The following is a 26,665-nucleotide window of genomic DNA, read 5'->3' as shown; positions in this document are numbered from 1 at the left end:
GAGTGAGTGAGTGAGTGAGTGAGTGAGTGAGTGAGTGAGTGAGTGAGTGAGTGAGTGAGTGAGTGAGTGAGTGAGTGAGGTAGTGAGTGAGTGAGTGGGCGTGCGCTGCAGACACGCCGTCCGGTATGCCAGCTGCTGTTTTTCGCCAGCGATGACAGTGCAACTTTTCCAGACCTTATGCGGGGTTGTCGCGCGCACTTAGAACTGCGGCACCATGTGTAGAGCTAACACAAGCAATTTTAGCCCAATCACACTCAACTTCGGCACCTTGTCAGGACTGACAGTTAGGCAAGCAATGACGGCACCACAGCAACATCCGGACATTTTCGGCGCAGCTTAAAGCCCATACGGCACTACGGCTCCCGCTTTACAACTCGGTCGCACCAACTGGAAACTGTGCCATCCATTTCGGCAAGTTCCAAGCAATATCAGCAGCTAAACATTGACAAATAGATGAAAGCTGTTTAGAATGTGAAATGCGCGGTCAGCGACTTGATGTGCTGTATTCTATTTGTCGCATTCCATTAATTATGTGAAACCGAACTGCTTTTGTCGGACTAAATAGGAGCAAGGACATAAGGCCTCCTTACAAAGGGATGTACTGTGGCGCGCTGCGGCGGCAGATCTACTGGCGGCAGTCATGCACTACAAGGCCTACAGCACTCCGTGTGTTGGTGTGCTCGCCGCCGCCGCTGCCACGGATAAGCTGAGGACGCAGACCAAAGACCCCTCGGCCGCACTTGGGGCGCCACGGGGGCGCGCACTCTGATTCCGCGCGCGTGGCCAGTGATGTCGGCAGGAAATCAAAAGGAATCACAGCATTGACGTTTTTTTTTTTAGCAAATACTCGCTCATCATTGGCTGCTGCTACGTGGCATCGGCAGTGTTCAGCAGTTTCGTCAGTGTGCCATATCACTGCTCTCGTGAAAGGGATTTAAAGTGCCGACCGCGCTAGAGGTGACGCAAGTGGTCAACTATCCAACAAAGAATCAGACCGTTCGGGAAACATGGCCGCAAAGAAAAAAACTGAAAAATCAAAAGCAGCCCTGCAAGAGCACTGAATGCTGTGGAAAGGCAATCGCGCAGATGAACTGTGCGGGTGGATGGTTATGAAGAAGGCCGTACCTCGGCCAGCGGAGCGCAATGGTCCAGTCGTCCCGCGTAGGAGTTACACAGATTGGAGAATGTAACTGGGTCAGAGAACCAGTTTAATCTTCGAAGACGACACGGTAGTCAATATGTGACTGATGCATGCGAGGGGTCGTGCTAGTTGGAGTCGGGGTCAGAGTCGGAGTCGGTGTCCGAGTCCGAGTCCGAGTCACAACCTGAGTTTGAGTATGAGTCTGACTGAGTCTGATCCGGTGCCGTTGTCGCTTTTTCAATGGTCAGGCTGGAGTTAAGAGAAGAGTCAGAGTCGCTGAAATATCGCCGACTCCGAAACCGAATCTTCGCTCGCGAGATTATGTATACCTGTGCACTTCAGTGACCTGCGGCGGCGCGTCTGCCGCCCCGCCTCAGATATTCATTGCGATTGGCGATCTTCCAGACTCACAGGCCCAGCAAGACCGCGGGCCGCAAGAAGCACACCTTTCAATGTCAGGCGTGTGAAAAAAGACAGAAGAAATCGCATCGAGCTAGCTTGAAGTCTGCCACCTTTGTCTGCATCGCTGCTAAAGCTAGGCCTCTGGCCGAAATAGCCTGCAGCTGCGCCCACTTTCTGCGAGTTTCCCGATGCCGCCAAAGTTGAATGCACCACTGCTGAAAAAGGGCGACACACCAAATACCGCTGTCTTACAACAATTCGTTGCGCGAGTCTGAGCACGAACGCGATAGTTCTCCAATGGATGCGATCTCGCCAATTAAGCGATGGGTAAGGGTGTAGACAAAAGGCTGCGAAGGGAGTCTGTCGCACTCTTCGCCAGGGACTGTGGAGCTCCCAATTATAGAGAAACACCATGGCTAAAAGCTCTGACCCGTCCGTCACGCGGATGTTGGTCAAATGATGAAGATTTGGTGAGTAAACGTGTCGCGGGTGTCTGCACAGCTCAGGCTTCCACACATCGTTGAAATATGAGCGGGTGCTTGTTTTACAGAAGTAAGCATGCGGCACAAGCGATCATCTTTCAAGCGACAGTGATGTGATGCGTGTTTTAGCATATCCGTTTCCGCGCACCAGAAAATATTGTACGTGCGAGAACACCAGGGCGGTAACGATGGTGGGCGGGGGACCAGGGCCGCAGGTGATGGCGGGACGGAGACAGCGTGAGGACATAGACACATCGCAGACAGCCTGGCTGAGTGCGAGCGCGGCTGTGCCGGTGTTGGCAGGCAAGATCCCACCTAGGTGCTACCAATATCAAATTAGCGCCGGATGCCTGCAACGTGTTGCTGGAACACTGCGTTTAGTGCGTGGTTCTGCCACGCTCCGGTTCCGTGTCAGGGCGGGCGGTCTGCCCGGAAAGGCCGCCCGTCCGTCACAGTCCGCGTTGAAGAACTCCCGCTATCTCCGGCGGTCGGCGCCAGTCTGTCACTGCGAAAACTCAGACGGTCTGTGATGGCGACTCGCCAGCCTCAGACGGTCTGTGATGGCGACTCACCAGCCTCAGACGGTCTGTGATGGCGACTCACCAGCCTCAGACGTCAGTCAGCCAACTGCTTCTCCGGACTCGCCGGCGACCGCCGGTGATCCGCGAGCAGGGCGGCCTCAGGCGGCGGCCGTCAGCGCCGCGGCCCTGCTGTCAGCAGCTCCGCGCGCGCCGCCACCGCCGCCGCCTCCTCCCACCAGTCCGCGTCCATCCGCGTCTCCCCCTCCCCCGTCGCCAACTCCCGCTAATTAGCGATTGGCGGAAGCCGGTCGACGTCAGCGCCTTTCATCGCGACGAGCCAGCGGCAGCGCCGGCCGGGCGCAGCGGCGACGAGCGCAGCGGCGGCCGCCGGCGCCGGCCGGGCCATTGTGCGCGCCGGTCGTCATCCGGTGCCCGTCGGCCGTACGGACCAGCCCATATTGGAGCGCCCACGCGCGGCCGAGTGGCTCCGGCCGGCGGCGGGTCGCCGGCTGGGGCAGCAGGTCGGCGTGAGCACCGCGATACGGGTGGAAGAGCCGCCGAACCGCCAGGCGGGATGACACCACTGGCGCCCGTCGTTGGGCAGAGCTCCGCACGACACGGCGGCCCGCGGCGCCGCGCGTCGCACGGAGCCACGGTACAAACGGCTCGCGCCCCGGGTGGCGGTCATACCAGACAGCAGTCCAGCGTTTTTGAAAGGGATCCTGAATTCGTGACATGAGGTCACTGCATGTGCTTGCTGCATGTGTGGGTGCAGTACTGCAATACTGCGCTAAGGGCAAAGTACTGTGCAGCGAGTGCCAACCCGCCGCCACGGGCGAACCACGCAAAGCCTGCACAGGACGGGAAGAGCCTCAGTCTGCCATACAGCGGAGCCAGCGGTCCGGCGCCAGCGGTCCGGCGCCAGCGGTGTCGGTCCGCCTGGCGTCGGGCCTGGCGCCGTGGCCCCGCCAGACGTAAGCTCTCGCCGGAGCGCGCGCTCACGACGCCGGGGTTTCCCCCGACGAACGGCCGCCGGCCGGCCGAGGTCAACGTGGCGGCCGACACCGACCCGCGGCTGAGCGCTGCGACGGGGGCCTCCACGGCCGCGCCGCGCCGCCGTCCAGCCGCGCAACGGAGGCGGACGCGGTGCAGCGTCGCGCTGTAGCGGCCGGCCGTGCACCAGCCGCGCGGCCGCCCCACGCACCTGTAGTAGTTGGGCTTGAATGGACCGGCCTTGTTGAGGCCCATGTACTTGGCCTGCTCCTCGGTCAGCTCGGTCAGGTGGGCGTCGAACGAGGGCAGGTGGAGACTGGCCACGTACTCGTCTGCCGGCCAACGGATCACGCTGTCGTCACGTGCGTCACGGCTCGCCGCACAGTGTCACGGTGAGACGGGTGCGGGGTGGGACGACAGCACTGCTGTCTCGCGATGCAGCAAGGTTTGGTGGCATTGCACTCGAATCATGAATATCACATCAGGGTACGGTAATGCCGTCTTCCGCGTCAGACGAAAGGATAGCCCTTTCCACAGCGAGACGGAGAATAACGTGTCCTTGTTTCGTCCCATCGTGGACCACGCGTCTATTTGCTGCAGCCTGAACGACATGCTGCCTGCGAGCGACCAAGACGTGTCCTTTCCCCCGGCCGGAAGTGACAACATGGTTTCACTTCAGAGGCACTCCTGATACATTTTACCGAGCTCGCACCGAGAGCGTAGCGAGCGCAACACATTTTCAAGCGACGCCTCCGCACCATCAGGCGTTCAAAGACCAGAATACCTCAAACAGAGGTAATATCACGCGTCTATCAGTTTGCCGGCGGGCGGTAACGCCGTAAAACGGTTCCTCCGCGACGAGCGCGCCGACCCCATATCAAGCGAGCCTCGCAAAACGCCCCCGGCATCCTCTATCTCTCGACGCAGCCCACTCAAATGATCTGACAAAGCGGACAACACAGCGGCGGTGGCGGGCCCCCACAGTGATGAGGGATGGCCAGACCACTGCACGGCCCGGCCCGGCCCGGCCCGGCATGGCACAGCACGACACAGCACAGCACGGCCCGGCTCGGCACTGCACGGCACAGCACGGCACGGCACGGCACGGCACGGCACGGCACGGCACGGCACGGCACGGCACGGCACGGCACGGCACGGCACGGCACGGCACGGCACGGCACGGCACGGCACGGCACAGCACGGCACGGCACGGCACGGCTCGCCACGGCGCACCGCGGCACGGCACAGCACGGCACGGCACGGCACGGCACGGCACGGCACGGCACGGCACGGCTCGGCACGGCACGGCACGGCACGGCACGGCACGGCACGGCACGGCACGGCACGGCACGGCACGGCTCGCCACGGCACGGCACAGCACGGCACAGCACGGCACAGCACGGCACGGCACGCCACGGCGCGCCACGGCACGGTACGCCTTGCAGCAGACACAGAGCCGACCGCGCTCGGCAGGACAATCGCGGCGGCGATCTCCCGCCGGCCGATTAAAGCCTCGCTGCTCCGGACGTCGTCTGCGGCTGGAGGCTGTGCCGGTGCGGCAGGCGGGCAGGCGGGGGGCAACACCGGCCGTAGGTGGCACAGGGGCCACACAAGATTGAGGCTGTGCCGGTGCGGCAGGCGGGCAGGAGGGGGGAGAGGGGGGGGGGCAACACCGGCCGTAGGTGGCACATGGGTCACACAAGATTGAGGCTGTGCCGGTGCGGCAGGCGGGCAGGAGGGGGGAGAGGGGGGGGGGGGGGCAACACCGGCCGTAGGTGGCACGGGGGCCACACATGACAGGTTCAGGCGGAATAGAGGGCAACATGAACCAGATTGAAGCGGCACGTGGGTAGGCAAAGCAGGTTTAAGCGGGGAAGACAGTAAGCGAGACATTTCCAAGCGGGACGGCGGTTAGGCGGGACTGCTTAAGACGAGACATATGGTAAACAAGAAAGATTCAGGCCGGACTGAGAGAAGGCGACCAATGTTTACGGAGGCGAGAGGGTAAAGGGGACAGGTTTAACCAAGGCAAAGGCTAGATGAGACAGACATCAGGAAGTCGGCGTGGACAGGGAGTTTCGGGGAAGACAACAACAACAAAAAACGGAAAAGAAAAAAGGCCAAAGACAAAAAGACAAAAAAGGAGATGCCAAATGAAAATATCCAGTGCGGGACATGTTGGAGGACAGGTTAAGGTGGGACAGATGTTAGATGACAGGTTTGGGCGGGATGGATATTATATGACAGGTTTATGCGGGACAGATATTAGATGAAGGTTTAGGCGAGCCAGATGTTAGATGACAGGTTTACGCGGCACAGGACGTAAACAAGCTGAGCGCATGCGGGGACAGACGGTAGACGCGTAAGGTTAAGGTCGGACAGACGGTGGGTGAGCCAGGTTACGTTCGGACAGAGGATAGGTGAGCCAGGTTACGTTCGGACAGACGGTGGGTGAGCCAGGTTACGTTCGGACAGACGGTAGGTGAGCCAGGTTACGTTCGGACAGACGGTAGGTGAGCCAGGTTGAGGCGGAACAAGTGACAGCTGGATCCAGCTGCGAACGGCAGCAGCCAGCCGCCATGAGCATCTGCCAGTCGGCGTGGCCGCCGGGTGACGGGCGACAGACTGCAGTCACTTGCGCCGCCGCGCCCGACGTGTGACCGCCCTGCTCGCTGTCAGTCCCTCCTACACCCCGCAACACAGGCCGCGTGGCCGCCGGGTGACGGGCGACAGACTGCAGTCACTTGCGCCGCCGCGCCCGACGTACGACCGCCCTCCTCGCTGTCAGTCCCTCCTACACCCCGCAACGCAGGCCGCGTGGCCGCCACACGACGCTGCCCGTTCCGCCGTGCGGGACGTACCCATTTTCTTGGGCAGCAGGTAGACGTCCGCCTTGTATCGGCCGGCCGGAGCGTTGAACAGCTCGATCAGCGCCAAAGCCTGCGGCAGAGGCGGCGGGTCAGCTCTGGGCAGGTCGGCACCGCAGCACCCTCAGCTCAGATCAGGCGTGCACGCGGCCGGCTCATAACCTGCACGCCACGGACACGGCCGCACCGAAGCAAGCAGCAACAGCGACCATGTCTGGCAAAAAAACAACAACAAAAACACAAGAGTTTCGGTCACATCAGAACGAGTATTAGCACGGACACGGACAAAGCGGGTCGCACTTTGAGGACACCCTGGTCTCCGCAGAAGCCGGTCTGGATGTCAGCATAGCGCTGAGTTCTCAGCTACCGCTCAGTACCGAGCACGAGATCCAGAACAATAGTATCGTGAAGACAAAACATCCTGTGTTGGGGCGGTGGCGAGCCTGGCGCCGCCCCGCTGCCGCCCACCGGTCACGCGGCCATGTGTGCCGAGACACGCTGCTGGACCTGGCGCTGGACCTGATCCTGGCAGCCGGACGACCAAAACGTCGGCATCAAAAGCCGCCCAGCTCCCGCCGACAGTGACAATGCAAATAGAGCGACTAAAATCACGGACAGACGCGACAGTTCACTGTGGTGCGGAGGTAGGTTTGGTGAAGCGGTCACGCTATAGGGCACCCACTGCGTACGATAAGGACGTTCCCATTCACCACCGAGCCTCGACACTTTCCATCTGAGCGGTGCCAACGCTTTTGACACGGCCGTTGCAGCGTCGGAGCCAGCCGACCAGCCGGAGGCAGCGATTGAAAATAGCCAGCAGCAGGCGGCTCAGGCGGCCGTCACATGGACGTGTGTCCGACCCATCCCACCGCGGCGGACGCGACGGCGATTAATGTCCCGTCCGGGCCAGCGTCGTAATAGAGCCGGTCGGCGGCGGCGGCGGCGCCGGCCCGACCGGGGCAGCGGGGGCGGCGCCGGCGCCGTCAGCAGCCGTGAAATCATCGCCGCCACCTCTGATCGCGTCATCAATTGCCGGCCGGCGGCGCCGCGCAGAACTGTGGCGGCCGGCGGGGTCACGCCGCCGCCGCCGGCCGGGGCAAGCGTGCAGAGGCCGCCGCCCAGGCCGGCCGGGCGTCGGCCGCCGCTCCTCGCCTCGAGGCGTCCGGCGGCGCCGGCCGTTGGCCGCGTGCGGAGGCCGCCGCTCCTCGCCTCGAGGCGTCCGGCCGGCGCCGGCCGTGGCCGCGTGCGGAGGCCGCCGCTCCTCCTGCCCCGACCGCCGTCCAGAGCAGCGCCCACTTGGGCATCGACCAGGAAGTGAGCCGATCGGGGCGTCAATCGAGTTCATGGGTCGAGCATAATTAATCGGTCTAATGACATTAATAGCGAACTTATAGCAGCTGATCACAGGACATGACGTCGCCAAGCTACCTAACAGGCGAAATGCCTGTTGAATGTCTGTATGACATTATCGATGTTGCCTGATGCCTGCTAAACGCTTGCACAACCGTCCGCCCACGACCTCGCTTTGCCAGATGGTACGGAGCGGGAGCGCTCCCGCCGAATGTACAATTCAAACAGCCAGCACTGGCGAGCCACCACATATTTCAGCCCGACACAATCCCTGTCGCAGTCGCGCCCTGCAGAGACGCTCGCCGGCGGCCGGAAATAGACGACTTCCGGCGCCCCGGCTGGGCCGGCTCGCTGCAGGCCGACGAGCCTGAGGCGCGGCAGCGCCCTCCTACCAGATATCCTGCCACCCTGCTGACGCTACTAACAACGACATAATACATCTATGTTGTGACTACACGAGCATCTGTGGCCAACAAAAGAGATAGCGGTCCTCTTGTAAGCACGAGCGCTCGTAAAGCCTTCAGTAAAGTGATTCCTGATGATACATTTAGCAGTAATATTCGCACGATACTTGGAGGTCTACACAGCCACCGTCAGGAAACGCGTCCCCGTGCTAGTAAGGTTTACACAAACTGCCGCACGCTATGCCACTCGCCATAAGACGGAAACAGGCGGGGGTGGGGGGGGGGGGGGGGGAGAGGGGCACATCTGGCCGGCCGATGACCCTGGTGGTGAAGGGTGGGCAGGTATTCCCCGGCTGGGAGGGGACGGCCGCATCGCCGCCACCGCCGCCGCTATCCAGGTACGCAGCTGAAGAGCGGACAGCCGACGACACGAGCGGCACGCTACGGCACAGCGTAAGCTACGTCATTCCTTTTTGCAATGGCCACGAAGTGCAATGCCGCCATTACCGGCGTGCAATGTACAGCACAAATTGACATTGACTAGGACGGCGGAGCATCAATTTCGCTCGTCAGCCCTTAAACACTCTCCTACGTCGCCAGATGGCTGAAAACTGCTCACTGAAGTGAACTGAAGCTTATCGAAGTTTTCCGCCACCAGGCCGGCCCGGTCGCCAGGTGCCGGCCGCCGCGTGCAAGGTCATCTCCCACACCGTCCGGGATCGACACATGACGGAAACAGGCGGGATGCCGGGTTGGGGTGGGGGTGGGGGCACATCTGGTCGACCGATAGCCCTGGTGGCGATGCGTGGGCGGGCGTCACCGGGCGGGCAGCCACGTCAGCCACGTCAGCCACGTCAGCTACGGCAGCTACCACCGCCGCTGCTCAGGCGCGCAGCTGGAGAGGGGGCACCTGGAGACACGAGCCGCGCGCCACGGCCTGGATGGTGACAGACAAACGGCGGCGGGAAGCCCGCCGGCCAGCCACGGGTGCAGCGCGCACGAGAGAGCTCGTTTGGCGCGGGCGGGATGGCCTCCTGGCGCAGAGAGATCACGCAGGAAGCAGGTCTCCCGGTCGATTTGGCGCACAAGGGCAGCGCAGGCGGCACAACCCCTTCCCCAGCCATCCAGCCATTTGCGTCAGCTGCCGAGCGTCGCAGCGCGGTAGGATCGGCGCGCCCGCCAGCTGGACAGAACCGGAAGAGGGCAACACCAGACGTCGCCTTCGCACGGGGCGCGGCGTCGGGCCTCACCTGGGTGGCGGCCGAGATGGAGACGACGAACGAGGGCACGCTGGAGCAGGTGAGGTTGACGAGGCGGCCCTCGGCCAGCAGCACGATCCGCTTGCCGTCCGGCCAGATGATGTGGTCCACCGAGGAGCGCACCTTCTCCCAGGTCAGCTCGGGCGTACGCAGCGAGTTCTGCCGGCGCGCACGCATAGTCAGCAACCACAGGCGCAGAGAGGACCGGTACAAAGGTACACGGCCTGGCAGAGCTGGAGCAGAGGACAGACGGAGAAGAGCACGCGGCCTCAGGGCCGCAGATATCTGGGAATTAACTAAGCAATTGAAGCCCCGGTAGTTCGCACGTGATACCAGCTAGAGAGTACCCATAGCAAAAAGCACGGAAGAGTAGAACTATGTAGGTATGACGACCTAGACTACGTTTAGCTGCCCATTGCATGACTGGGTATTCAAGCCGAACAAAAAAGGCAGAGCTTGAAAACCAACTCGACGCCCGGGCGCCGCTGCTGGTGTGACATGGCTGGCGCCACACAGCGGACGCCTGCCATCCTACTAGTGCGCCGGGCCGCCACCCACCACGTCAATCTCCGTGTTGGAGTGGCCCATGTTACAGAGCAGGGCGCCGTTCTTCATGCGGTCCATGTGGTCGCGGGTGACGACGTTCTTGTTGCCCGTGGCCGAGATCACTATGTCAACGTGACGGATTACTTCACTGAGCTTCACCACGCGAAACCCGTCCATGCTGCGGGCGACATCTAGCCTCAGAGAGAGAAGTCACAGGTTCCATAAACAGCCGCAAATAAACAGAGGCAGTGAATTCATCGCATCAGCGGTAGTCAACAGAATTCCTATAGTAGTGGGAAACTGGGTGGCCATGTGAACAGCTGATTCCACTCAGGTATCCAGTATAATCATACGGTTTTAGGAAGCATGTCTGAAAAATATAATGTATCATGCAACTCCCTGAAATCTCTACATTCCTGAGCGTTTTCCTCCAGCACATTGCCTGTTCCAGAAGCAAAGAAATACGGAAGAAATCACACATGGTGAGGCATTTCGCCCTTTCTGAGACACAACAAGATCCAACTAAAAGCGTGGTTTGAACTGCTATTCGAAGATGCTTTGCATGTAGTTGCGGGCTTGGGGTGCCGGCCGTGAACGCATGCCAAGACAGTTACAACCTTATTGGGGTAGGCACAGGCCACTTGCTAATGTGCTTAACCCATTCAGAACACGAACATTTCAAAATGTCACGTGACCACACATGAACCACACCAGTTGAAGTCATTTTACGACAAACTGGTTCCAGCAGCCAGTCGGTCGGTTCAAACTAGGACTGTTGAAATCGTTACGCTGCTGCCCGGAGGTTTCCGTCTCCCAGATGCTGGGGGCGAAAGAAAAGCACACATACACACCCACCCGCACACACACGTCTGCGGTCTCGTCTCCACGCCCTTCCTCTCCAGGAAGACATCCCTCCTCAGCCGGAGTCGACAGAAAGCGAGAGCGAGCACGAGCCCATTCCGAGTGGACGCTGTCCACGCGCCGGAGAGGAGCGGCCTGTCCACGCCCCGGAGAGGAGCGGTGCGCGGACAGCTGTCCAAGCGCCGGAGAGGAGCGACCTGTCCACGCCCCGGAGAGGAGCGGCGCGTGGACAGCTATCCACCGGCGGCAGCGGCGGCGGCCGGCCCGCCCCGGAGAGGAGCGGCCTGTCCACGCCCCGGAGAGGAGCGGCGCGTGGACAGCTGTCCACCGGCGGCAGCGGCGGCGGCCGGCCCGCCCCACCGCCCACTTGCCAGGCCTGCAGGGCGCAGATGGGATCCACCTCGCAGACGCTGATGACGCAGCCGAGGCCCTTCAGCGACTGGCAGCAGCCCTTGCCGACCTCGCCGTAGCCACAGACCACCACTTGCTTGCCGCCGAACATGATGTCCGTGGAGCGTTTCAGGCTGTGGCACGGCAGAACGGCGGCGTCAGGCGCGGCAGAACGGCGGAGTCAGGCGCGACAGAACGGCGGAGTCGGACGCGACAGAACGGCGGCGTCAGGCGCGGCAGACCGCCGGAGTCAAGCGCGACAGAACGGCGGAGTCATGCGCGACAGAACGGCGGCGTCAGGCGCGACAGAACGGCGGAGTCAGGCGCGACAGAACGGCGGAGTCAGGCGCGGTGGATTGGCGGTTCAGGACGGGCCGGCAGCGGTGACGAGCGGTCCGAGGTACCGTGACATGTCACGACATGGTGACAGCGGTGACGGGCGATCCGAAACACCGTGACATGTCACGACGTGGTGACGGCGTTGACGGGCGAACCGAGATACTGTGACATGGTGTGTCGTGACAAGGACAGAGAAGGCGCTTGGAGAGGCGGAGATATGCCACGATACGTTCGTATTCTGATTTCTGATTGGTATGCAATGTTCAACGTCACATCTTAAAAAAAAAACACCAACGGTATCATTCACTCGTCGTTATGAGCAGCGGCCTGGTGCTTTCCCGCCAGAATTAACATGGTTCAGATCCCAACGTCGTCCAACCAAGCTCCCCGCCAGAATTAACATAGTACAGATCGCGCCGTCGTTCGTCCACGCTCCTCTATTTCTAGAATCGGCAGATAGCCACGGTGATGAGCCAAGCAACATTTATCCTTGAAATGCACAGTACGACACGCAGTTAGGGTACGGAATGAGCCATTAGCAGATGGCAGGCAGCCAGCGGTAGAGCCAACGCTCGCAGTCTCTCCGTCGGCATGGGCCACTTCCTTCGCCTGCCGGGCCGCTGCACCCCATCGGTCGACACCAGGCACACAATACGTGGCACACCTCGGACACGACGCTCGACAAAGGACCTCCAGCCAGCCGGGTCTGCAGAAGGAGCTGGCGGGGGCCCGCGAGTGGGGCGGATAGATCAGCTGACGGCATGGGGCAGCTTATGATCGCTGCGCTGGGAAAAGAGAATGCTTCGCAGGACGCCAAATCTCCTCACATGCTATCTACCGCTCCGCAGGAAAACGTAACGTTCTTGTATAGCAAAATTTGAAACGTCATGTTGCATTGACAACTGGGTTCAACTCCAATTGTCACTGTTCCCATTTACAGCTGTTCTGCAGTGTGCCTCGAACCAGTTCGCTGTTCGCTAAGGCTTCTCATGCAACCCTTACGCACTCTTCAAACCAGCACCACCGAGCATACCAAACCATTCTGAAAGCTTCCCAGACGACGGGCTTTTTAAAGAGAACACGACGCACGTCACCACGCCTCTTATGAAAAGCGATGTTGAGACCCTCTCCTCCTCCCTCCCTTGCTCCGGCGGACCTGTCAATGATGCTCTCGCGGCAGGAGTAGAGGTTGTCGAACTTTGTCTTGGTGACCGAGTCGTTGACGTTCATCGCCGGCACGCACAGCTTCTGCTGCTTGCTCAGCTGATACAGCCGGTGCACGCCCGTCACAGATTCCTCGACAATGCCTGGCGGCACGCCACAGTGCACTGGAGCGGACACGTCACAGATTCCTCGACAATGCCTGGCGGAACGCCACAGTGCACTGGAGCGGACACGTCACAGATCTCCCATTGGTTTGTGAGTACCTGATAAACTCCTTTAGACCAAGATGGGTTCAATACAGAACCATTTGTTAGAGACTACTAGCAGTAGAAACGCCTGAATCTAGTCGAAAAATGACCGGATGTAGCAGGAAAATGCTACAACCATTCCCACTAGCATGGCCAATAACCATACACAGCTAGTACGTGTTGGCGAGACGCAGCGTATGAATATAGGGCCGACAACGTAAACACCATGACAGGGGCGAAGGCGATGATGTGACACCAAACGACGTACCGATTAAACGAGAACGGGATGCAGATATCGCCAATGAGACGACTAGCGAAAATGGAGAGAACAAGGTGCAAATGAAGTTGACGATTGGAGTTTGGCAAGAAAAGGGCAGATATCGATTGAAACGGGTGCAGAAAATCGTAAAAGGGAAAGATAACTAAACTAGGAATCATATGACGAATATTAGAAAGAAACGAAGAAAAGATGAATGCGGACAACGCAATACTGACTGCAACTCTGCCGTACCCTTCCCCCCCCCCTCTCCCCTTCCAGCAGCGGCATGGCCGGCGGCAGTCCACCTCGTACCTCCTCCCCCCGCCAGCACCCGTACAGCCGGCGGCAGCCCACCTCGTATGAGTTTGAACATGGCCGGAAACTTCTTAAGCATGAGGTGCGTGGCGTCGCCTCCGTCGTCCAGAATCATGTTGGGCTGCCAGTTTTCGGCGTTGATGCACTTGTCGATGCACCACCAGAAGTCATCCTCTGTCTCGCCGCGCCACGCGAACACGGAGATGCCTAGCATAGAGCGGGACGCGCTGTCAGGGGAGGCTGAGGCCGACAGGGACAACAGATGGTACCGGAGCCGGCGACTGAGCCTCAGTCGGAGCCGGCGGCCGGGTCCCAGCCGGAGCCGGCGGCCGAGTCCCAGCCGGAGCCGGCGGCCGGGTCCCAGCCGGAGACGGCGGCCAGGTCCCAGCCGGAGCCGGCGGCCGCGTCCCAGCCGGAGCCGACGGCCGAGCCCCAGCCGGAGCCGGCGGCCGAGTCCCAGCGGCGACTCAGCAGAACGCGTGGACCAAACGGCTTCTTCCGTTCTTGCACAGCATTGCAATACTGTGCGTTGAGGTGTCCTTCAACCGCAAGCATCGGTTTTCTGCTGGATAATCCTGACACGCATGCCTTGGTAGTGGGTTGCTATGCATGGGGCTCCTGAACAACTGTTCATCAATGCATCGCAGTTACATCCGCTACGTGTCAAGACATCCGTCTGAGTTGTGCTCTGGCCCATCGCAATGTTTCAGTTTCTGTACAAAACACACAAGCCCTTCCACGCTCCCGCTACACAGCCAGAGTGCCATACATCTACGCTTTTTATATTTTCTCAGGCAACAACATCTCTTAGATCAGGCAACAACTGCTGAAATTGGGGAGCGAGGCAAAATCTTCCCGCCAGCCGGACGCGGCTCGATTGCCCTCGTCCCGCGCCCCATCGACACAATGTCACGGACCAACGCATGGCTGCCTGTCTTCAAAGCCTGTGCGCCGAGCGAGTCGGGCTGGGGGATTAGAGTGGATTGGACTGAGTGCATTCGGGGAGTGCCCCCCCCCCCTTCCATCCCACCTGCCGACCAGCCTTTTACCTCGGGCACCGCCCACCGTCGGCGGCAGGGAGCGATGGGCCACCGGCCTCCTAACGCGCGCAGGTGGGCTGTGCGGCAGGCGGGCGCACGGCACGGCCGCCATCCGCACACAGGCTGTTTACGCTGGCTCCCTTCCACAGTCACGCCCGGAAACAGGGCTTTTTATCGGCACAGGAAGTCCGCGTCCAGCTCCGGCACCGACAAATGAAAGGCAGGACGGCGGGCCAAGCGGGGGCTCGGGGGGAATGTGTCCCCTCCCCCCTTCACTCCATTCCGCTGGGTCTCGATTGGGGGCCCCGAAGGGCTGGCAGAAGGCCGTATTGAGGAAACCGTGCCTGCAGGACTGGGCCCCAAGTGTCAGAGGGCCTCTTGCACCGGTTGGGGTCCTCTGGGACAACGAGGGCCCCATGTCAGTCCGAGAACACTAACAACGAAAAGTGGAACCCGTGTCGGCCTGGGGGCCAAAAGTGTCTAAAAAAGTCCTGCGTCGGCAAGGGGTCCTGGGTCGACCAGAACTCTGAACAGGGACTGAGCCCTGCGTCGGCAAGGGGTCCTGAGTCAATCAGAACTCTGAGCAGGGACTGAGTCCTGGGTCGGCACGGGGTCCTGGGTCGATCAGAACCCTGAACAGGGGCTGGAACGGTCGGTCCGAATGTCGGAGGGCCTATTGTGATTTTCACGCCCCTCTGACAAAGAAAGAAAATGTGAAAGTTGACAGTGAAATCGTCCACAGCAAGACAGTAGAAGAGTCCCAGCAACAGGCACAGGGGCCCCAGTAACGATCAGGGCCTCGTTCAGACAGGGCCTCCAGTAACGAGCGTCAGTAACGTGCCTTCGGGCCTCCAGTGCCGAACGACCCCTCCGCCCAGTCTTGGCCAGAAGCCCGATAGAGCGAACTGGGGCCGTGCTAAAGAAAAAATATAGATTGGACCCCCGCGCCGGACAGACATCATCTTGCGTCCACAAGGGCCCCTGCTCCGATCAAAGAGCCTCCGGATGGATCAGGGACCTCGGACCTGTCTCCGCAGAACGGGGGCCGGTTAGCGGGCTGGAACAAAATGCCCCTTCAGGCTCTGATTGGAACTGGTAATGGGCCCCTATGCTCGGGAAAGACGGATTCTTTTCAGGCTCCAGGCCCCTCCATAACCGCGCGCGTCGGCATGACCTGATCACAAAATCACATCGGAGTCCTTGTGAGTGGAAGTGGACAGAGCCCGCTGACTTTGAGTGGGCTATCTGAGGTCGGGTCTTCATCAAGCTTCATGTCCCCATCCCGTACCAACACTGGCTGCGCCTCTAAGGAAAAGCCACTAACGAAGTCGCCTCAACACTTCATCCCAGCGATAACACCAAACTGTGTGTCTGTCCAAAACCAATGGCAATGTTGACCGGGCCCGCCTGCGGCAGTCGCATCGGAGCGATCGGGGTCACGCACTGCCAAGGACGGCCCCGGCTTGGTCGATTCCGCCCGGCGGCCGGAGCACGTTCCCATCCTGCGCCGCAAGGGTTCGGCGGCCGGCGCGTCAGATCTGGGCCGAGGTGAGGGCGGCAGAGGTCAGGGGTCAGACGCACGCGCCGATGACGTCAGAGGACAGCCGCCCGCGCAGAGGACGTCAGCAGAATGGGATCGCGAGGCGACAGCTTGCGACGCGCGGCGAGATGAAGCTGACCACGTGACCGAACGCAGGCGCGCGTGGCTTGTTCGGAAATCTACTCAGACCACTGAAGTTAGAATTTGACGAGGTCACGTGCAACATCGTAGTCAGTAACCGACGTACTGCACGGGGGCGGGTCTCTGCTCACAGTCGAAGGCCTTGATCAGGTATTGATTTTTCTGTTTGGGAAAAGAACACGCCCGGCACTTTTCGGCTAGGAAAACACGAGTGATGCCGTCTGATACAGGGGTTACAGCTTAGTGCGCCGAACGGACCAAGAGGATGCCTGCTGCGTACAACGACTCCATTTTACGTAAGCGTGCCCGCAAGGTAAGCGTCTGAGAAAATACAGATATAGTACAGACAGATACACCAGCGGTGATGCACGCACTTGGTAATCGGCACGATACCATGAAAATTAACGAACGCAGGACAGCCCGAGTCTAAAAAGCAAGAACCAAACACGCGTGATCATCTTTAATACGCAACCCTTGATCACAATGCAGGGCGAAATCCGCCGCAAAACTCACCCCCTCACCCCTCTCACTCAAATACTCACCCTTCTCTGCCAGAGCCGCCGTGACTTCGTTTTGCGTGGAGTAGATGTTGCAGGCCGCCCATCGCACGCTGGCTCCCAGAGAGATGAGCGTCTCCACCAGAACCTGCGCGGAGAACAGATGTCGCCGTCAGCAGCCGCCGCGCGTCCAGCCCGGCAGCCGTCTCCACCCGAGCCCGATCCAGAACGTCCAGCCCGGCAGCCGTCTCCACCAGAGCCCGATCCAGAGCGTCCAGCCCGGCAGCCGTCTCCACCCGAGCCCCATCCAGAACGTCCAGCCCGGAAGCCGTCTCCACCAGAGCCCGATCCAGAGCGTCCAGCCCGGCAGCCATCTCCACCCGAGCCCCATCCAGAACGAGGGCGGCGCGTCCAGCCCGGCAGCCGTCTCCACCAGAGCCCCATCCAGAACGAGGGCGGCGCGTCCAGCCCGGCAGCCGTCTCCATCAGAGCCCGATCCAGATCGAGGGCGGCGCGTCCAGTCCGGCAGCCCGATCCAGATCGTCCAGCCCCGCACCCGTCTCCATCAGAGCCCGATCCAGAGCGTCCAGCCCGGTAGCCGTCTCCACCAGAGCCCCATCCAGGGCGTCCAGCCCGGTAACCGTCTCCACCAGAGCCCGATCCAGAGCGTCCAGCCCGGTAGCCGTCTCCACCCGAGCCCCATCCAGAGCGTCCAGCCCCGCACCCATCTCCATCAGAGCCCGATCCAGAGCGTCCAGCCCGGCAGCCGTCTCCACCAGAGCCCGGTCCAGATCGAGGGCGGCGCGGACAAGTACACAAGTCTGACCGCGCACGGCGACGATGCACCAGAAAATGACCGCCACGGCCAACACTTCGGCCTTAGAATACACTTGGGTCTTGTATTGCTATTTTTACACAAAGCTATGGCATAATGCATTCAAATATTTGGCAAAGTAGTACAACTAACAATATTGCAACAAATGAGGACAAAAAAAGAGCAAACGCCCCAATGGACGCCTATAGAGGCTCCGCCACAGCGTGCATCACACAGCATCAGGGCACGGTTAGACGGGGACGCGTTGGCCGGAGAAAAGGTGCTGAGGGCGGCTCGGTCAGAAGGCGCGCCAACGATAATACACTGTGTCCTACAGCGGCGGCGGCGGCGGCGGCGCGGCGGGCCGGCGCCGCCGCGCTCTGGTCTCCCACGGTCTGGTTCGTCCAGGCCTGCTCCAGGTCTGCTCAGGTCTGCTCAGGTCTGCTCGGATCTGCTCGGATCTGCTCGGGTCTCCGGTCCCGCTGGGGCACCAGCATGCCGTCACGACTTGTTTCTTGTGTGCCGTTGTTTCCTTGTCTCCCATACGGTTGGTCTCCTAGGTTTCTTGGTTCCCCACATCTCGCAGAGCTGTTGTCTCCGGCGCTCCAGGGATGGTCAAGCCCCTCAGAAGCCGACAGGAAGGAAAGGGGGATGGAGGTGGGGCACATGACACGTATTCCGCTATTTCAGCTCAATTCTCGAACACGTCCGGCCTTCCCGTCACTATGCCATGTCATTAAAGCGCGCTGATGAGATGCGGCCTTACCCCATTACCGGGCACACAAGGCCAGCTATGGGCGGACTTACACACCACTATTCGAGAATCTGGCCAATCAGGACACGCATAGCGACAGGGGGAACGAAGGGGGGGGGGGGAGTGGACCGACCGACAACTCGACGCCGCTTCCTGCACACCGAATCGACGTCCGGGGGAAACGTCCCGCGCGTTTATTACAGTCACTGCCCATCAGGGCCAAGACAAAGGCGCAGTCGACTTCCATGCATCAGCCCATGAGAGAGAATTTAATTCAACTGCAGTCGGAAGGCCGGACAGCCAATCAGTGCTAACGGAGGAGCGCCGGCCAGCATCAGTGCGGGTCACCAGCGCGGTCTGCCGCCACCGGCCGACGCCAACGGAGGAGCGCCGGCCAGCATCAGTCCGGGTTACCAACCCGGTCTGCCGCCACCGGCCGACGCCAACGGAGGAGCGCCGGCCAGCATCAGTCCGGGTTACCAACCCGGTCTGCCGCCACCGGCCGACGCCAACGGAGGAGCACCGGCCAGCATCAGTGCGGGTTACCAGCCCAGTCTGCCGCCACCGGCCGACGCCAACAGAGGAGCGCCGGCCAGAATCAGCCCGGGTCACCAGCCCGGTCTGCCGCCACCGGCCGACACCAACGGAGGGGCGCCGGCCAGCATCAGTGCGGGTCACCAACCCGGTCTGCCGCCACCGGCAGACACCAACGGAGGAGCGCCGGCCAGAATCAGCCCGGGTCACCAGCCCGGTCTGCCGCCACCGGCCGACACCAACGGAGGGGCGCCGGCCAGCATCAGTCCGGGTCACCAGACCTCTACATGAGCTCGTTTGTCAAATTTACGAACATACACTACCGCCACCTTCCAGTGTATGGAAGTACTACAATTGAGTCACGTCGTCCGCTACAGCGGCGACTCTGATGCGGCAACTGGCAGCGACTCTGCCCTCATAAAAACGATGACGTAACCAGATCGATCTTTACAAATTAGTGATATCGTGTTGTTTAAAGCAGTCTTTTGCCCTTGAGAGCACTCAAACAATCATAAATGAGCGTTTTCTATCATATCTGCTTCTTGCCATGATATCTTGTAATGTGGAACAGTCCCTTTAATTCACAGGCCTCGGACTGAATCTACACAGTAAATGTATATCATTAATATTCATTAATCATAATTATCATTCACGTGACTAAAAACAGCTCTGCAAGATTTCAGCTTACCACACCCGTTTTGTCGTGGCCTGCGGATGCCGACTCGGGCATGAGCCGGAGGCCAGCCGGCGCCTGCTCGCCATGAACCGGAGGGCGGCCGGCGCCTGCTCGCCGAGGCCGGCCGGCGCCTGCTGCCGAGCGCCGGCCTCGGCCCCTGGTGCGGGGCCCGCAGGCCAGCTGGGCGGCAGGGCCGAGCGCCGGTGACCAGCACGCGCTGTTGGCGCCCGGCCGACCAGGTGGGCTCGCTAACACGGCCGCCGCCGGTAGGCCGGCAGCTACCCGGTCGCGGCCCGGGCAGCATGCCCCGTTCCCGTCCCCACCCGCCACGGCGAGCCCCGTCCCAGCCTCACCCGCCACGACGGACCCCGCCCCAGTCTACACCCGCCACGGCAGACCTCCTCCCCGTCCCCAAGCGCCACGGCAAGCGTGAGCTCGGCTAGTAGCGCCACTGACCGCCGTCTGGGCGTTGATGTGAGTGCAGCCGACCACCTTAGCGCCCCGGAGCGGCTTGTCGTCGGCCGCCCGCCTTCTCAGCGCCATGATCCCCGGCATCTCTGTCAGACACGGCACACGTCAGGACTGCGCACGCCACGTGCTCTCCCCACGCGCAACACCTTGGTCTACGGGGTCGCTGCGTCCTGAAGGAGGCAGCCGCTGGGTAAAAATGACGGTCTAAATGCGCTTGCATTTCGCCCAGAAGTATCACAGAGGAGAGAGAGAGAGAGAGAGAGAGAGGAGAGAGAGAGAGAGAGAGAGAGAGAGAGAGAGAAGAGAGAGAGAGAGAGAGAGAGAGAGAGAGAGAGAGAGAGAGAGAGAGAGAGAGAGAGAGAGAGAGAGAGAGAGAGAGAGACAGAGACAGAGACAGAGGACAGAAGAGACAGAGACAGAGACAGAGACGAGACGAGACAGAGACAGAGACAGAGGAGAGACAGAGAGAGACAGAGACAGAGACAGAGACAGAGACAGAGACAGAGACAGAGACAGAGACAGAGACAGAGGACAGAGACAGAGACAGAGACAGAGGACAGAGACAGAGACAGAGACAGAGACAGGACAAGACAGAGGACAGAGACAGAGACAGAGACAGAGACAGAGACAGAGACAGAGAGACAGAGACAGAGACAGAGACAGAGACAGACAGAGACGAGAGAGACAGAGACAGAGACGAGACAGAGACAGGACAGACAGAGACAGAGACAGAGACAGAGAGACAGAGACAGAGACAGAGACAGAGACAGAGACAGAGACAGAGACAGAGACAGAGACAGAGACCAGAGACAGAGACAGAGACAGAGACGAGACAGAGACAGAGACAGAGACAGAGACAGAGCAGAGACAGAGACAGAGACAGAGACAGAGACAGAGACAGAGACAGAGACAGAGCAGACAGAGACAGAGACAGAGACAGAGACAGAGACAGAGACAGAGACAGAGACAGAGACAGAGACAGAGACAGAGACAGAGACAGAGACAGAGACAGAGACAGAGACAGAGACAGAGGACAGAGACAGAGACAGAGAGACAGAGACAGAGACAGAGACAGAAGAGACAGAGACAGAGACAGAGACAGAGACAGAGACAGAGAGGGTGGAGACAGAGAGGGTGGAGACAGAGAGGGTGGAGACAGAGAGGTGGAGACAGAGAGGGTAGAGACAGAGAGGGTGGAGACAGAGAGGGTGGACACAGAGAGGGTGCGAGACAGAGAGGGTGCGAGATAGAGGGGGTGCGAGACAGAGAGGGTGCGAGACAGAGAGGGTGAGAGACAGGGAGGGTGAGAGACAGGGAGGGTGAGAGACAGAGGGTGAGAGACAGGGAGGGTGAGAGACAGAGGGTGAGAGACAGAGAGGGTGAGAGACATAGAGGGTGAGAGACAGAGAGGGTGAGAGAGAGAGAGAGTGAGAGAGAGAAGCATCGGCGAGATCCAAACGAATGATCAATAGCCGTCATCTGGGATTAACTCGCTACGCGGCTCTGTCGAACAATTTCACACTAGGGTCTAATCTTTATTCTCGGAGATTTTATGCTTGGAGCTGCTTCATTCGTTTACCACGACCCCGTACCCCGCTCAACGTTCGGAAGCCCGGCCCCACCAAAGCAGTCACCGCCGCCCGACACGGTCCGCCTCTGGCCCGAGGTCGCCAACGCGGCGCCGGCGGCGTCGGCTCACCTTGCTCGGCGATCTCGATCTCGCGCCGGCCGAACGCCGCCTGCTGGATGTTCCTGATGCAGAAGTCGCTGAAGCCGTCAGCGGCCGCCTGGGTCTTTTCGCGGGGAGAGACGTCATCCTCGTCCGAGCTGCTGCCCGTGTAGGAGGCTGCGACACACCAGGGACGGGTCACGCGCCTGGCCACCCCACGACAGCGGCGCCGGACGGCGACGGGGCCGACGACAGCGGCGACGACAGCCGACAACTGACACTGACATCGGTATCGACAGTGATCTCGACGAGACCGACGGCGGTGCGGATGTTAACAATCAGCTACTGACACTTACATCGACAGTGACAGCAATGATGGCGACATGCACACCAACAACCGACATCCCACATCGACATATACGTCGCCATCTACCGCGAATCAAGACCATCGACCACGTCATCTGACACGAGCGCCGCGGCGCCGGTGGACCATCAGACCGAGTCAGAAAGAGAAAGCCGAAGGAGATGCACGAGAGGAAAACACAATAGACATTGCACGGGAACGAGCAGGTCAAGCATTCGTTAGGCGGATGGGCAGAACGGTGACGAGCCGTCGGAACAAGTACCGTGGCGACCCTGCAATCACTCGTGTCCGATCAGTCAGCGGAGTGGCGGACGAACACGAACACCACGAACACAGAGAAGCGCGAGTAACGCGTCGCGCGCGCAGGACAGCAGAGCGACGTCGCTGAGGTAGCGGGGCCCCACGACAGACAACAGCCGACCAAAGCGCCGAGGTGGCGGGGACCCACGACAAACAACAGCCGACATAAGCGCCAAGGTGGCGGGGACCCACGACAAACAACAGCCGACCAAAGCGCCGAGGTGGCGGGGACCCACGACAAACAACAGCCGACCAAAGCGCCGAGGTGGCGGGGACCCACGACAAACAACAGCCGACCAAAGCGCCGAGGTGGCGGGGACCCACGACAAACAACAGCAGACCAAAGTGCCGAGGTGGCGGGGACCCACGACTAACAGCCGACATAAGCGCCGAGGTGGCGGGGACCCACGACAAACAACAGCCGACCAAAGCGCCGAGGTGGCGGGGACCCACGACAAACAACAGCCGACATAAGCGCCGAGCGCTATTTACGAGCCGTTGCGAAGGACGCCATTAACTCAGCGATGATCTGGCTACAAGCGCAGGCCAAAAACACAGCACCCGCCGGTCCAAAAACAAGCTGTGAGCGTGCGCCGCTGAGCCACAGCAGCCAGCGGGCTGGCGCAGCGCGCCAGATTAATTAGTATGGCACAGGCCGCGGCAACTATTAACATTGGGTTACGCAGATATCGGTCGGTGGTGACGGCGGCCACTGGCCGACAGGGCTCCTGACAGGAGCTTCTCACACGCCAGGGTGTGTTGGTCTCAACCCTTACCTTCAGACGGCTTTGGTCGGCACGGACCAGTGTCAGCCTGCATCTGAACCATCATGTTCGTCGACCCCGGCCGCCCCAAGCGGGATCCCTCCTGTATCGTGCTATGGCGACAGCGCCGCACAAGCCACACGCTTGTCGCTGCGCAACTTCGGCGTCCGTCCAGGCTTAGCCGTAACGTCCGTATCGTGTCAACTCCGTGCTGCCGTATATTGCCCAGCGTAGCCTCCAACGACCAATGCGTTCTTACCATTCTCAACTCCGTGCTGCTGCATACTGCCCAGCATAGCCTCCAACGACCAACGCGTTCTTACCATTCTCAACTTCGTGCTGCCGTTTACTGCCCAGCACAGCCTCCAACGACCACCGCGTTCTTACCGTTCTCCTTCAGAAAGGTCTCTGGACGCTCCGCATGGGCGGCGTAGGACTTATAGTGCGTGATGCGTAGAGAACAAGGTAAAGTCCACAATCTAAGAAACATTCTCTCAGTTCAACGGATTACTTGTTCTGCCGTCTTTGTGCCTCACAAGGGTCAGGTTGGCCGGGTCGTTTTTTATCACGTCTCGCCAGGCGCCGGCCGCTCCGACCGCCCTGTCCCGTGCCAGGCTGACACTTCCAGTCACCAGCCGGCAGCTGTCGGCAGCTGACACCAGTTGGCAGCCGACACCAGTCGGCAGCCGACCACCGCGGCTGGGGTCGGGCACAGAAGCTGACCACCTCCGGGACTCGAGCCAAGGCTCTCCGGAGCGCAGTCCCATCGGTCTGCAGCCGGCACGAGCCCCGCGCCCACGCATGCCGTGCCGGAGCGCCGCGCACCCGCAGCCAGCCATCACGCAGCGGGTGGTCAGCACAGCTCCACCACATCAGAATCACCGGCGCCTACGCCGAAAATTCGCCGGAACCCGCTCTACAAAAATATTTTGAACGTCCGATACTCTTCACAGGCTTATTCCAGACGCACGCAACCCATTGCCGAACGGTTCTGCGGCTTCCACTGCTGGAAGCAGGCTTTTTATCACCTTACTTCTAGAATCCCGGAACAGCCCTTTCTAGGTTCATTGGCGACAAATTCTTACTTTAGCATGCGACCATCAAGTTGTCAGCGCTCGCCTTCAGTCATGTCGTTGCCAGCTGACTACAGATCATTTCGAGACATCCCAATGCCAAGAAAGTAAATGGCTGTGACTCTCACTGCTGACAGTCTCAGATTCTCTCTTAAAGCATTCCGCGCCGCGCCGCCGTTATTTTCGCGGACGGTCCACTCAGCGAGCCCCAGAGAGTGATCGGCCGGCTCAGAAGAAGCGACCTACGGCAGCGCGGCGCCGATCACGTCTCTGGTAGCCGGCTGCTGCATCAGCAGAGTGGGCGGCGGCGGCACCCGACGACCGCGCCAGCCTGCTCACCGGCACATCAGACCGGCAGTCGGGCGGAGGCGGGCCGTGCCCCCTCCCTCCCCCAGCACTGACCGGCAGTCGGGTGGAGGCGGGCCGTGCCCCCCGGCTCTGACCGGCAGTCGGGCGGAGGCGGGCCGTGCCCCCTCCCTCCCCCAGTTCTGACTGTCAGTCGGGTGGAGGCGGGCCGTGCCCCCCGGCTCTGACCGGCAGTCGGGCGGAGGCGGGCCGTGCCCCCTCCCTCCCCCAGTTCTGACTGTCAGTCGGGTGGAGACGGGCCGTGCCCCCTGGCTCTGACCGGCAGTCGGGCGGAGGCGGGCCGTGCCCCCTCCCTCCCCCAGTTCTGACCGTCAGTCGGGCGGAGGCCGCCCGTGCCCCCCGGCTCTGACCGGCAGTTGGGTGGAGGCGGGCCGTGCACCCCGGCTCTGACCGGCAGTTGGGTGGAGGCCGCCCGTGCACCCCGGCTCTGACCGGCAGTTGGGTGGAGGCGGGCCGTGCACCCCGGCTCTGACCGGCAGTCGGGTGGAGGCGGGCCGTGCACCCCGGCTCTGACCGTCAGTCGGGCGGAGGCGCGCCGTGCACCCCGGCTCTGACCGTCAGTCGGGTGGAGGCGGGCCGTGCACCCCGGCTCTGACCGTCAGTCGGGCGGAGGCGCGCCGTGCACCCCGGCTCTGACCGTCAGTCGGGTGGAGGCGGGCCGTGCACCCCGGCTCTGACCGGCAGTCGGGCGGAGGCGCGCCGTGCACCCCGGCTCTGACCGGCAGTCGGGCGGAGGCGCGCCGTGCACCCCGGCTCTGACCGTCAGTCGGGTGGAGGCGGGCCGTGCACCCCGGCTCTGAACCGGCAGTCGGGCGGAGGCGCGCCGTGCACCCCGGCTCTGACCGGCAGTTGGGTGGAGGCCGCCCGTGCACCCCAGCACTGACCGGCAGTTGGGTGGAGGCGGGCCGTGCACCCCGGCTCTGACCGTCAGTCGGGCGGAGGCGGGCCGTGCACCCCGGCTCTGACCGTCAGTCGGGCGGAGGCGGGCCGTGCACCCCGGCTCTGACCGTCAGTCGGGCGGAGGCGGGCCGTGCACCCCGGCTCTGACCGTCAGTCGGGCGGAGGCGCGCCGTGCACCCCGGCTCTGACCGGCAGTCGGCCGTCGGCGGGGCAGCCCCATCCCCGCGGAATACGGCGTCGCCCGTGCTTCGGCTATTCGCGGCACGTGATCATGGCATTACGTGTGGCCCGGTCGCGGCGGAGGCTGCAGGTCAATCAGACCCCAGGCGTGCCCGCCCAGCCAGAGACGCATACCAAGAGCCGGCAGCGGGAGCGGCAGCCCGCGGGCGACGTCAGTCTCACGGGACACGTGCTACCTGACGGCACACACGCCCGCGACGAGCAGGGAGTAACCAGACGTCATGCGCTCCATCAGGCTTGGCCTAACAGCGTGGCGCCGGGCGTCGAACGCGGTCAACAAGCTTTAGTAAATTAAAGTAACGCAGGGCAGGACATTCGCCTAATGTACCTATGATTCCATTCGTGCACAGCATACTTGCAGTCAACTCGACTTTTTTCTTAGCTCTTTTCTTAGCTCTTTTATCAACTCTTGGGTTTCACTGGCAGCAAACAACCTTTAACTTATTTTGGCATAGAATATCATAATTTAGGATGTCTGTACCATATGCTATATCCTCTGGTGACATATCCTCTGGTTACTGGCTGAGATTTGGCAAACTTTAGTTCACGATCAACAATATCGTGTTTGCTGCTTTAACTTCAATATCAAACGTTGTGTTTATTTTGCAAAAGGCTTCATAACTATTGCTGCATGCTGTTCATGTTAGTAATCTCAAATGATACCATCTGTTTAGGCATGTTATATTCACTCATATGACCATTTTCATTTGAGTCGTATGACTCACTGACACAACACTGTAAGCAATGATCAGTTCACGATTCAGCTCATGCAATCTACCAAGAATGTGGTTCAGCTCATGACTCAAAGCGGCATTTCTCCTGGTGAGTCGACTCGGCTCACGACTCATCCCGAACGCACGAGCCGATCCATGAATCGGCCCACGACTCATCCCGAACGCACGAGCCGACCCATGAATCAGCTCACGACTCATCCCGAACGCACGAGCCGATCCATGAATCGGCCCACGACTCATCCCGAAC

General features: G+C 60.9%; 1 protein-coding gene across 3 annotated transcripts in view; it reads right to left on the bottom strand.

Moving 5' to 3' along the window:
• Positions 1-26,665, bottom strand: part of LOC119090437 (adenosylhomocysteinase-like 1) — a 90,220-nt gene that overhangs the window by 5,520 nt on the left and 58,035 nt on the right. For all 3 annotated transcript variants that reach the window (XM_037213241.1, XM_037213242.1, XM_037213244.1), the window contains 10 exons: positions 21,708-21,854; positions 19,994-20,094; positions 16,805-16,907; positions 13,581-13,748; positions 12,712-12,862; positions 11,198-11,350; positions 9,978-10,143; positions 9,411-9,578; positions 6,401-6,479; positions 3,751-3,871 (listed from right to left, as the gene is read on the bottom strand). In XM_037213241.1, the coding sequence (XP_037069136.1) occupies positions 3,751-3,871; positions 6,401-6,479; positions 9,411-9,578; positions 9,978-10,143; positions 11,198-11,350; positions 12,712-12,862; positions 13,581-13,748; positions 16,805-16,907; positions 19,994-20,094; positions 21,708-21,854 (1,357 nt within the window). The remainder of the gene's footprint in view (positions 1-3,750; positions 3,872-6,400; positions 6,480-9,410; positions 9,579-9,977; positions 10,144-11,197; positions 11,351-12,711; positions 12,863-13,580; positions 13,749-16,804; positions 16,908-19,993; positions 20,095-21,707; positions 21,855-26,665) is intronic.

This window comes from Pollicipes pollicipes, unplaced genomic scaffold (assembly GCF_011947565.3).
Source record: "Pollicipes pollicipes isolate AB1234 unplaced genomic scaffold, Ppol_2.1 Scaffold_3087;HRSCAF=3621_pilon_pilon_pilon, whole genome shotgun sequence".
NCBI classification, from domain to species: domain Eukaryota; kingdom Metazoa; phylum Arthropoda; class Thecostraca; order Pollicipedomorpha; family Pollicipedidae; genus Pollicipes; species Pollicipes pollicipes.
This window is presented reverse-complemented; position numbering and strand designations above follow the sequence as displayed.